This window comes from Diceros bicornis, chromosome 34 (genome assembly GCF_020826845.1).
Source record: "Diceros bicornis minor isolate mBicDic1 chromosome 34, mDicBic1.mat.cur, whole genome shotgun sequence".
Lineage (NCBI taxonomy): Eukaryota > Metazoa > Chordata > Mammalia > Perissodactyla > Rhinocerotidae > Diceros > Diceros bicornis.
The window spans coordinates 36,400,183-36,413,139 of NC_080773.1; the positions used below are offsets into that span (position 1 = coordinate 36,400,183).

Consider the following 12,957-nt stretch of genomic DNA (forward strand, 5'->3'; position numbering starts at 1 on the left):
CTTTTTTTTTTAATTAATTAATTATTTTTATGAGGAAGATCAGCCCTGAGCTAACATCCATGCCAATCCTCCTCTTTTTTTGTTTGCTGAGGAAGACTGGCCCTGGGCTAACATCTGTGCCCATCTTCCTCCACTTTATATGGGATGCCGCCACAGCACGGCCTGACGAGTGGTGTGTTGGTGCATGCCCGGGATCCAAACCCCGGGCTGCCAGCAGCGAGCGTGTACACTTAACCACTACGCCATGGGGCCGGCCCATGTTTGCTTCTTAAATCAGATGAATTTCAATTTCAGTCAGGATCTTAAGTGTATCCTGATGGCTTTCGGGAGCTGTCTCCTCTTAACCTATAGTTCCACTTACCTTTTTTTATTCTTTTTATTTATCTCTTGAAGTTGCTGAGTGATTTGCTCATTAGAATTTGTCACATTCTAGATGCAGCTTCTTGAATCTGTGATACTGTTTAACTGATCACCCTCCCCCTTGATCCTGTGCACTAGATATTGATGAGATGGGTGAGGAGGTTTGGTCTCAGCAGACAGATGGGTGATGATGACTTTTGGGGAAATAAGAACAAAATCTTTTCCCAATCCAGAAATCCTCTCCACAACAGTAGTAGAGACCTCTTAAATAAGCATGAAGCCAGAGTTTGATGTGCATCAGAGGCAATTTGCTAAGAAATTGCAGAGACAGAAAAAAATCTCACCCCTTTACATAGATAAGCAGATAGAACCCATTACATACATATATTCAAGATAAACAAGAACTATTCCTCAAGTAAGAGGAATTGACAGCACCATTTGTCATACAGAGCTCCTTCTAACTTTACACGGTGATTGAGGTGACTATGGTAGCTTTTTGCCTTTATTCAGAGGAAAGGCAAACATTTTTGTGACAGGAGGTTGTTTTCCAAATTGGAGCAAGGGGAGCACTGACGGTAGGCTCCTTCCCTTTCACTGGAACTGGGAGTTTGGAGAGCTCTCTCATGATGTTTGCATTTCAAAAAATGGCTCTCGGGATGTTTCCTTTTTTTTTTTTTTCTTTTTTTTGTGAGGAAGCTTGGCCCTGAGCTAACATCTGTGCCAATATTCCTCTATGTTGTATGTGGGACGCCACCACAGCATGGCTTGATGAGCAGTGTGTAGGTCTGCGCCTGGGATCCAAACCTGCGGATCCCAGGCCGCGGAAGTGGAGTGCATGAACTCAACCACCTGCCACCAGGCCGGCCCAGAATGTTTTCATTTTAAAGAGATGGCTTCCAGCTTCTTGAGAAAGACATTCCTCTATCATAAAGCTGGAGGAAGGGCCGGCCCCGTGGCTTAGCGGTTAAGTGCGCGCGCTCCGCTGCCGGCGGCCCGGGTTCGGATCCCGGGCGCGCACTGACGCACCGCTTCTCCGGCCATGCTGAGGCCATGTCCCACATACAGCAACTAGAAGGATGTGCAGCTGTGACATACAACTATCTACTGGGGCTTTGGGGGGGAAAAATAAATAAATAAAATCTTAAAAAAAATAAATAAATAAAGCTGGAGGAACAAAGAAGCAGCCAGCTGAGGAAAGGACTGGCTTGTGGCTCAGAGCAATTCAGCACACAACAGAAAATGGGAAAAACAATATACTACTACAAAACCCTCAAAAGAGGTTCTTAGAAGAACAGCACCTGGTTCGTGTAAATAGTGATCTGTGACGACACTCGCAGTTCTTAGCGCAGGCAGCACCAAGAAATGTCACCCAAAGGAAGGGGACAAAACCTGAAACACAGACGTATCACCTTGTCTCCATACCAAGGAGAAGGCAAGCCAGGTGAGATCCATTAGGCTGACTGCAAGGTTCCCTATTCCCTGACACTTCCTTCCCCCTGTGAAGCAGCAGGTGTTAGGGCTGCTGTGGAAGAGAGTTGCTGGGGCCAGTGCACACAGGTCAACACTAGTGCACACAGCACAAATGCCAAGAAAGTATGGGCATTAGTAGAGCCCATGGTCCAGCTGTGCAGTGACAGAGATGACTCTGGGGAGGGAGGGAAGATAGAGACCCACTCAGGACGCTAGGAGGGATGTGAAGGTCTTACCCATAGATACCGTCAGCGCGGAGTTCCCAGCATCATGTTGCAGTACATGAGCCTCTGAGCCTCATCCAGGAGCCCCCACTCCTGGGAGAAGTTAATGGCCACGTCCTCCAAAGATCATACTCCCATAATGGAGATGGTTGGTTCTATGATTAGCTTCTCTCCTAAACTGTATGTTGATCCCCCCACATCCATCCCCTGGATACCCTATTCCCTTTCTCCCCACCTCAGAGAAGATAAGAGGCCCTGGTGCCCGCTCTCAATTCATGGCCACGTTGATCACCATCTCAGCACACGGCAGGACCAAGAAAGTGGGCAGATAACAATATCCTGCCTCTGGGCCTGGCGTGTGGGGCCCCAGTCCCTCGCACCCTGCCTGGGTTCCCCAGATTCTGCCTCCCAGACACACCAAATGTGGGCTCACCCTTTGCACATATGCATCTCCTTGGCTCACCACACATACTGAGCACCAGGCGTCCAGAGAGTGCTTGGCAAATTCAAACAGGAGCTGGTACTACCACAGACTCTGAATGTCCCCACTGCAGCCTTGACCCCTGCTATCAAAGCCTCCCTCTTGAATCTGTTCCTTGCTTCATCCTCAGGCACTGTGAACTGCCTCCAGTCTCAGAAACGCACAGCTCTCTTCTGCTTGTGTTGCACTTGCTTCCCTAAAACCAGTCACAGCCCTTTTCTGTCCACCTAACTCTCATTTGAAGCCCGGCCCCACTGGCTCTCCACCTCAGGCCCACTTGCTCTACTAGAGTGCCACTGTGCCCCTAAGCTAATCTACCAGCCTGAGTGAAACAGCCTAGACCCCACCAAGGGTCACAACAAAATCCATGAGTCTGTAGAGCAGGGAATAAACAGCAGGCCTCAGTGTCATCTTACCACGTTTACACCTGTGCCTCCACATCTGTTCATTCCTCAGAAGCTGTGGTCCCCTGCCAGATCATCCTCTGTCCCACACCTATGCTTGTGATCCTCTCCACCCTCACCCCAGTATCCAGGCTAGACGTGCACTTGTGGCACCCACCCTTCCCTTCCTGATTTGCTATTAGCATTACCATCATGCCTAGGATTTCTCCTATAAACATTACTAGAAGCTCCCCCTGGGCCACACACCGTTCACCACCTTTGTGTATGTGTCCACCTGGAAGCCCTTCCCATGGTTTCAGACCTGTGTGTCCAGTTGCCCACTAGTAACTCCACTCCCTTGTGCTCTAAAATATCTCATATCCTCAACTTGGCCAAAAAGAAAACTGCTGATATCCCTATTAAAAATTACTCCCACTGAGGAATACCTATCTCAGTTGATGGAGCTTCTATCCTTCCAGCTGCTAACACCAAAAATCTTGGAGTCATCCCTGACTCCTACCTTTCTTTCTGTCACCAATACAATCAGAAAATTTGGGCGGTCCTATTTAAAAACTTATATAAAACCCATCCACTTCTCCCACCTCCACCACCACCCCCAATGTCTTGGGGAAGAGATGGAACCAACTGGAGCCCTGGGAGTGGGATTCCCACCAGGCAGATCCCTGGGGGCAGGGATCTTATCCAACAGCAGCAGAGACAGAACTGCTGCCCCCAGTGGCTCTGGAAGGCTGAGCATCGAGCCAAAGAGGATTATTCTTGAGCCATAGGATCTCTCATGATCTCATGAAGTTTGCCTTGGTAGGTTTTGGACCTGCTTGGGACCCCTTGCTCCTTCTGCACTTCCTGTTTCCCCTTTTGGAATGGAAATTATTCCTTCCCTGTCCCACCATTGTATTCTGGAAACACCTAACTTTTTTGGGTTCTCAGGTTCATAGCTGGAGAGGAATTTTGCCTCAGGATGAATTGTACCTTGAGTCTCACTCATATCTGACTTAGATGAGTCTTTGGAATTTTTTCTGTCACTGCTCTATATATAAGCTGCTCTATAATTGCATACTTTTTCTTTCCAGTTTCCTGTCTGTGTTCATAGAAGAATGTAAGCTGCATGAGCGCAGGGGTCTTTGTCAGGTCTCTCAGGCACCTCCAACAAAAGTGTCTGATACTGAGTATTTGCTCAATGAACATTTGTTAGAGCTGTGAAGAAACACCTCAACTTCTTGTTCATTTTTATTAATTCGGACATTAATTCTTAATGTCCATTTCAATTCTTTGTCCAGGCTAGTGTTGCTTAATGTTTTCAAGAATAAAAGCCCTACCAAAAATTCTCAAGTGTTAATTTTCTTCAACATCCTCTGATATTTCCCCAGAGATATTTCTGCCATTATCTTTGCATAACTAAATACACATTAATGATTTTCTGAAACTTGCATTTCTTCACTGTTTTTCTGAGATGATCTCAATTCCCTAGAAGAACCGTACCTGCAATCACTGGAAAATGGTAATTATTTAGCAGCAAGAACATGAGATCATGGGCTTAAGATGCCCGGTTTATTTCGGTGTTCAGATACTCCCTTGGCGCACATGCTGCGACTGTGAGAGTTGCAACCAATGAGCCATACCAAAACAGCATTAGTTAAGCTTTCCGTTTGAGATAGATCTGTGTTCACTGAAAGGAATTGAGTGTATCTTAGGATGTGGAGTTAGAAATATTATATGTATAAAAATGTTGCTCAACGGGTAGGACATAATCACTGACTCTGCAGGCGGGATAGAGGTTTTCTGTGGGAACCAGAAGTAGAACTCCTGCTTGTCCACCTAGTTCAGAATATCCCTCTTCTTTCTTCCCAATCATGGCCGTGAATGGAGTCTCTTCTCTTGTTCCTAGCCCATCTAAATAGAACTCACAAAACTGACCATTGTCTCAGGCTACATGCATTTGAAGAGCCATAACATAATGTGCCCAGCTACCTTTGGACTCGTTTTATATCAGACCACATGGAATGATTTGGCCATTAAGATCAGTAGATTTGGGGGCCGGCCCTGTGGCTTTGTGGTTAAGCACGCGCGCTCCGCTAATGGCGGCCCGAGTTCGGATCCAGGTTCGGAACCCTGGGCGCGCACCAACGCATTGCTTCTCCGGCCATGCTGAGGCCGCGTCCCACATACAGCAACTAGAAGGATGTGCAACTATGACATACAACTATCTACTGGGGCTTTGGGGAAAAAAAATGGCGGAGGATTGGCAATAGACGTTAGCTCAGAGCCGGTCTTCCTCAGCAAAAAGAGGAGGATTAGCATGGATGTTAGCTCACGGCTGATCTTCCTCACCAAAAAAAAGATCAGTAGATTTGGGAGCATCTCAAATACTAGTTTCATCTTGTGAGAGTCCTTCACAGCGTATAAAATTGTACCTCCTTTCCCCCTTTAACAAGGAGCAAAACCGCTCCCTCTAGTTGAGGGCATCATTTTCCCATCACGGTTCCGCCTGGCGAATGTTCTGGATGGGCCTGATAGAGAACACCCTTCCCTCCGGAGTCTACCCTGAAGAACTGGCGCCAGAGTCCAGCCAATGACAGCTCACGATGGCTGCATGTCCCTGCGAATTCAGCTCTCCGGGGCGGGACTTCCGGCGTCCTCGTGGCAGCCATTTTGGCTGTTCTGGGCTACTTCTGGGTCTGGGGTGCTGGGTCACAGATTGAGGTGATGACACCAAAAGGCGCCACAGGAAGCGCCATCCCCGCTGCACAGGGCGCCTCTGAGGCTCGGTGACGCCGCCCGGGGAACCCGCGCCAGGGCCAGGACAGGAACCGCCGCTCCCGGCCCCGCTCCACCCCGAGTCTGATGGCGGCCGCGGCGCGGAGGGAGCCGGCTCAGGTCAGTGCTCGTGCTCCGCGCCCTCCCCGCCCTCAGCCCAGCCCAGCCCTAGAGCCCCGAGTGCGGGCGCCGCTCACGGGCCTGCAGCCCAGGCCCCAGTGTCCGGGACGGGGAGGCGCTCGTGGGGCCTGTTTGTGAGAGCCGGGGTGACGGGTGTGGGAGAGGGTCCCAGGGGAGGGCCCGCGGGGGAGAGGCGTGGAGGGCGACTGAGCCGGGAGGAGTCGGGGACCTGGGGTCCGTGTTCTGTGTGGAGTGAGGCAGAGTGTGAGGAGGAGTGTCGCCTGGATTGGAGGCTAACGGGCGGTTCCTTCAATCCGAGGGCCCTGGGAGCCGTGGAGGGTTGTGAACAGAAGAGGAACGCAGTATGTGTAAGGGTTTAAAAAGTTTTCCCAAAGCTGGTCAGAGAGAGAACAGACTGGAATTGGGGTGAAGAGGACAGTGAAGCACAGGGAGTTGAGTCCTCGTCCAAGGTCGCAGAGATGTTAAAAGAGTCTTCTCTGAGGACTGAAATACAGGTTAGTAAGTGAACTTGAGGTCCCCGGATTCCAGGGCTGGGCGAGGATACCCGGGAGGCCTGTGCACATGGAACCTGTGCAAGGATGGAGGGAGCGTCCCCGTCCTTCGTTGTTAGTATTACTCGGATAATAATACCAGCCATGTGGTGTCTGAGATTGTGGTATATTCACAGCTCTTGGGTGCGGGGACCCTGAGCACACCCCAAGCCCTGTGTCCTGAGTGCAGGCCAAGGGTCATAGAGGTGCTTCCATTTCTGGCCGCTAGTGTAAACAGGTGTGGAAGGTCATCCCAGGAACAGATACCAGGATGTGCAAATGCTTGGAAGTGTGACTGAGCTGGGAACAGGGTACACAGGTCTCCATTCTTTTGTGAAGAACAAAGAGGTAGTGGTAGGGGTTTAAGTAATGAGGGCTTAATGTGGCTGCCTGAGAAGTGAGGTGTCTATTAGGGAGGTGATGAGAGATTTGGATAAGAGGTAGTAGGTGATCTTACCCAGGTCTTAATAGGTTCTATCTAGCTACAGAGAAGAGCACAGTCTGTTGGGTTAAGGGAGGAGGCAGGGAGCGCAGGAGAAGTGTTGATGGAGCAGAGTGGTGGCCGTGGAGGTGGGAGAAAAGTTTGGATTGTAGGTCCATGAAGAAGAGCCAAGTTGATTTTTGGGTGTAGTAGTTGAGGGAGGGCCAGCCCTGTGGTCCAGTGCTTAAGATTTGGTGTTCTCACTGCCGCAGCCTGGGTTTGTTTCCTGGTCAGGGAACCACACCACGTTTCTGTTGGATATCATACTGTGGCAGCTGCTTGTTGGTGTGATGCTGAAAGCTATGCCACCAGTACTTCAAATACCAGCAGGGTCACCCATGGTGGACATGTTTCAGCGGAGCTTTCAGATTAAGACAAACTAGGAAGAAGGACCTGGCCGCTGATTTCCGGAAATCTTGGCCATGAAACCCCTATGAATAGCAACGGAGCATTGTCTGATACAGTGCTGGAAGATGAGAGGATGTTGTAAAAAAGACTGGACAGGGTTCCGCTCTGCTGTACACAGGGTTGCCAGGAGTCTGAATTGACTCGATGGCACTAACAGCGACAACGTTGAGGGAGAGGTTAGACTCCACGGTTTTGGGTTGAAGCCGCTGAAGGGATGGAAGCTCCATCAAGTGGCACGTGGAAGTTGTTGGTAGGTTTATTTTCCTTGGAAACATCAGAAGTCTTGTTCTGTCCCGGTTAATACTCTGAGATGTTTCAAAGAACAGTGAGTGGAGGCATCAAGTGGGCAGCTGGAGAGACAGGTCTGGAAATCTCCAAATCAGTTTGGAGCCTTTCTAAAGTGGTGGCTATTGTGAGGACCAGGGTGGAGCTGTGGATCATATTTAGGAAGTGGAATGCAGAATATAGTGATAATGCTGTTAGCCAATCGGAAAGATTAGGGTGCATGCTGAGGAATGGTTCTCTTGCTTAGCTCCTGGTTGAGGTTCCTGAGTATGAGAAACACAGGTGGGAGGGAAGTGGTCATGGAAGGGTGTGGGCTTGAGGATGACCTGGCAGGTGGCCAAGGCTTCCATGGGATGAGTGGGTGTGAGATGACTTCAGACTGGCTTATTTCACATAGCATAGTGCCATCCAGATTCATCTATATTGTCACATATGGCAAGATTTCCTTATTTTTTAATGCTGAATAATATTCGACATGTGTGTGTACATCACACTTTTTATAATCCATTTATTCCTTTATGGAATCTGGGGTTGTTTCCGTATCTTGTGTATTGTGAATAACTTGTCTTGTGAGACAAGTTGACAGTGAGACTGGGGCTCTTGCTAATTCGCTACTGTTCACATTCACCAGAATTGTGTGGTGAGCCTTGATGGGGTCTGGGGTGTTGCAGTCTCTTGCTAGTCAGTAAGATCTGGGGTGAATGTAGTCATTTGTGCGAGTCACTGTGCCTGGCAGGGAGACTGTAAGGGCTAGGGATTTTAAGAAAGATTGAGTGGAGAGGAGGGGATTGTGGCTGCTGAGGGGACAGAAAGTGCATCACAGAAGTGGAAGAGGGTCCTGGGGATCTGAAATTCACATGTGGTTCTGGGTGGCTGATCTTGAAGAAAGGATCAGAGGCAGGTGGGGAGGCCTTCAAAGCAGCATTGTGGGCTTTCCCTGGCTGTGGGATCCGTCAGAGGACTGAGAAGGTACTGGATTGTGTTTGAGTTTGTCAGGCACCCTCTGGATGCTGTGTGCCACGTCCATGGGTGAGTGCAGGGAGACGCCTGTATTGTAGGGCAGGGAGGTGGCAGAGCTGCGGGGACTGAGGATGTGAGAGGTAGTGTTTCCAGAATGATTTGCATTTACATAGGTAGTGTGAGCTGAGGGCCCTAAGGCCCTGGTATTGGGGACTTAGGGGTGAAGCGTGAGCCCACGTTTAGGTGTGTCTTGGGAGATGCAGGGGAATTGCTTGGCAGGAGGGATGGGGCTGTGCCCGCCAGGCCCAGAGCTTGGATGGCATCTGTGTGTCCCCCTGCCTGTTATTGCTGGGGGCTGAACACTGTGATGAATGGGACTCGGAGAAGAGAACGGGTATCAGTGGCAGCAGGGCCTGGTATCTCTTCTGAGGTGGGGACCCTTGGAGGAGGAGGAGTGTGGAGTAGATGTGTGAGGTGATGGACTGTGGGTTCTGATAAAGTTAATGGTTTCATCTGTCTGCATCTTGACAGGACGGTGCGACCCTTGAAGATGTTGCTGTGTACTTCTCCTGGGAGGAATGGAGGCTCCTTGATGAAGCTCAGAGGCACTTGTACCTCGACGTGATGCTAGAGAACTTCGCACTCATGTCCTCGCTGGGTAAGGCCCTCTCTCCCCCCGTGACCTGGACTAGGCTTTGTATCCTGCCTCACCCCCCTTTCCCCAGAGGGTGCTTTGTTCTTCTGCCATGGGAATGAGGGCACTGTTTCTTCCCCAGCTTTCCTGAGCAGTTGCTGTGTTGCTGGGGCTGGGGTGTTGCAGTGCCCTCTTCCCTCCCCTGCAGCCCCAATACCCTCTGTATTGAATCGTCATAGGGAAGGATTCCAGGTCAGTAGTCTTGCAGTGAGGCTAATGGATAGCACCTTGCTTGCCCTCTCACTGGCCAGGTGGACGTGTCCAGCTCCATGGCGCTTCTGTATCCCAGGGTTTGATGGCTTCCTTTAGCTGACATTTCCTTGTGCCCGCCTGAGCCTGGAATTGCAGGCACTGTCATGGTCACTACCTACCTGGATCATGGGCTTTTTTTCAAGACTGTCTTGCACTGTTTGTAGTATTTAGTTTAGATCTCTTTTCTTTTGTTGCGGCGTTGTCATTCTATTAAATGTTGTATATTTAAGGTGTGCAATGTGACGATTTTATATATGTAAACATTATGAAATAATTGTGTAATCAAGTTAATAAACATCTCTATCACCTCATATAGTTACTTTTTTTTGGTAAGAACACCTAAGATATACTCTCCCAGTAAATTTCAAGTGTAAAACATAGCATTATAAACTGTAGTCACCATGTTGTACATTGTAGATCCTCAGAACTTATTCATCTTATAACTGAAGATTTGTACCTTTTCACCAACAGTTCTCCATTTTTACCACTCCTCATTTTTCTACTCTCTATGAGTTGAACATTTTTTGTTTGTGTGTTTTAGATTCCCCATATAAGCGATATCATATGGTATTTGTTTTTCTCTGATTGGCTTATTTCACTTAGTATAATGCTCTCCAGATTCATCCATATTGTCACATATGACAGGATTTCCTTCTTTTTTAAGGCTGAATAATATTGCAGGGTTGTGTGTACATCACACTTTTTTAATCCGTTTATTCATTTATGGACACTGAGGTTGTTTCCATATCTTGTGTTTCCATTGTGAATAATACTGCAGTGAACATCAGAGGGCAGATTATCTCTTCCACATTCTGGTTTCATTTCCTTTGGATGTATACCAACCAATGGGATTGTTAAATCACATGGTAGTTCTCTTTTAAATGTTTTGAGGATCTTCCATACTCTTTTTCATAACGGTTTTACCAGTTTCCATTCTAACCAACAGTGTGCAAGGGCTCCCTTCTCTCCATACCCTCGCGAACACTTATCTCTCCTGTTTTTGATGATAGCCATCCTAAGGTATGAGGTAATATCTCATGGTTTGGATTTACATTTTCCTGATGATTAGTGAGGAAGACCAATTTTTTATATACCTGCTATCCACTTGCATATCGGATTTGGAAAAATGTCTAATCAGATCTTTGCCCATATTTTAATCACATTGTTCTTTTGCTCTTGAGTTGTATGAGTACCTTATATATTTAAAATATTATCCCCTTATCAGATTCATGGCTTGCAATATTTTCTCCCATTCTGTAGATTGCCTTGTCATTTTGTTGATTGTTTCTTTTGCTGTGCAGAAGCTTTTTAGTTTGATGTAGTTCCACGTGTTTATTTTTGATGTTTTTTCCCCTGAACTTTTGGTGTCGTATCCAAAAAATCATTATGAAGACTGCTGTCAAGTAGCTTATTCTCTGTTTTTTCAAAGGGTTCTGCATTTTCATGTCTTACCTTTAACTCTAATCCATTTCGAGTTCATTGTTGTTAATGGTGGAAGACAGGGCTCTAATTTCATCTTTTTGCATGTGAATATCCATTTTTCCCAAGACCATTTATTGAAGAAACTGTCCTTTCCCCATTGTGTGGTCTTGGCACCTCTGTCAAAGATTAGTTTACCATGTATGGATTTTTTCTGGGCTCTTTATTTTGTTCCATTCCTCTGTGTGTGTGTTTTTATGGCAGTACCATGCTGTTTTGATTACTATAGCTTCCTAATGTAGTTTGAAATCAGGAAGTATGACACCTCCAGCTTTGATCTTGCTCAAGATGGCTTTGGCTATTTGGGATCATTTGTGGTTCCATATGCATTTTCAGATTCCTTTTCTATTTTTGTGAAAAATTCCATTGTAATTTGGTTAGGAATTGCATTGATTCTGTACATCACATTGGCAAGTATGGGCATTTTAACAATATTAATTCTTCCAATCCGAGAACATGGGATATCTTTCCATTTATTTGTGTCTTTAGTTTCTTTCGTCAGTGTGTTATAGTTTTCAGAGTCTAAATCTTTCAACTCCTGAATTAAATTTATTTGTATGTTTTTCATTGTTTTTGATGATGTTGCAAGTGGATTGCTTTCTTAGTTTCTTATTTAGATACCTCACTATGAGCATATAGAAAGGTAACTGATTTTTGTATGTTGATTTTGTATCCTGCAGCTTTCCTGAATTAGTTTCTTAGTTGTAAGAATTTTTTGGTGGAGTCTTTAGGGTTTTCTATCTATAAGATCATGTCTTCTGCAAACAGATTTTTACTTTCTCTTTTGTGATTTCGATACCTTTTGTTTCTTTTTCTTGCCTAAGTGCTCTGGCTAGGCCTTCCAGACCTATGTTGTGAGGTAGTGAGGTGAGTGGGCATCCTTCCGTTGTTTCTGCTTTTAGAGGAAAAGCTTTTAGCTTTTAACTGTTGAGTGTGGTGTTAGCATGGGCGTATCGTGTATAGCCTTTATTATAGCGACGTACATTTCTTCTATACCTAACTTCTTGAGAGTTTTTAACATGAAAGTATGCTCGAGTTCCTTATTGCTTTTTCTGCATCTATTGAATGATTATATGATTTTTATCCTTCATTTTATTAATATGGTGTATCCTGTTTACTGATTTGACGATGATGATCCATCCTTGCATCCCAAGGATAAATCCCACTTGATCATAGTGTAAGGTTCTTTTAATATGCTGTTAAATTTGGTTTGCTAGTATGTGGTTGAGGATTTTTCCTTCTATGTTTAAGATTATTGACTTTGAATTTAATTTTCGTGTAGTTTCCTTATCTTGCTTTGGTATCAGGGTAATGTTGACCTCGTGAATTGAGTTTTCCTTCTTCTTCAATGTTTTGGAAGAGCTGAGGAAGGACTGATATTAATTCTCCTTAAAATCTTTTGTAGAATTGACCAGTGAATCTGTCTAGTCTTGGGCTTTTCTTTATTTGGAGATTTTTGATTACTGATTCCATTTCCTTACTCATTATGGGTCTATTCAGATTTACTGTTTTTTTGTGATTCAGACTTGATAGATTATATATTTGTAGGAATTTATCCACTTCTTCTAGTTAATCCAGTTCATAGTAGTCTCTTAAGATCTTTGTGTTTCTGCTGTATCAGTTTTAATGTCTCCTGTTTCTGTTCTGATTTTAATTTATTTGAGTCTTCTCTCTTTTCTGTCTTAGTCTAGCTAAAGGTTTGTGGATTTAGTTTGTTTTCAAAAACCAACTCTTAGCTTGTTGATCTTTTCTAGTGTATATTTCATTTATTTCTGCTCTTATCTTTGTTCTTTTCCTTCCGTTTCCTAAATTTGGGTTTAGTTTGTTGTTGCTTCTATTGTTTCTTGTGTAAAGTTAGGTCGTTTATTTGAAATTTTCCTTTTTTTTAATGTAGGTATTGGTTGCTCTAAACTTTATTCATAGAACTGCTTTTGCTGCTTTTCATAAGTTTCAGCATATTTTGTTTCCATTTTTGTTTGTCTCAAGATAATTTTACTTTTCATTTTGATTTTTTTCTTTAACCTATTGATTGTT

General features: G+C 45.7%; 2 protein-coding genes across 6 annotated transcripts in view; both read left to right on the forward strand.

Annotated features, from left to right (window-relative positions):
* Positions 1–12,957, forward strand: part of LOC131397516 (zinc finger protein 345-like) — a 60,306-nt gene that overhangs the window by 38,973 nt on the left and 8,376 nt on the right. For 2 of the 5 annotated variants that reach the window (XM_058530539.1, XM_058530538.1), the window contains one exon: positions 9,030–9,156. In XM_058530539.1, the coding sequence (XP_058386522.1) occupies positions 9,123–9,156 (34 nt within the window). In that variant the 5' untranslated portion in view covers positions 9,030–9,122. Of the gene's footprint in view, positions 1–5,568; positions 6,329–9,029; positions 9,157–12,957 lie in introns of those variants that run through there. The other 3 variants (XM_058530540.1, XM_058530537.1, XM_058530535.1) reach the window with 3 other exon arrangements.
* The window catches only part of LOC131397527 (zinc finger protein 211-like), a 114,091-nt gene that overhangs the window by 14,929 nt on the left and 86,205 nt on the right, over positions 1–12,957 (forward strand). The window lies entirely within an intron of this gene.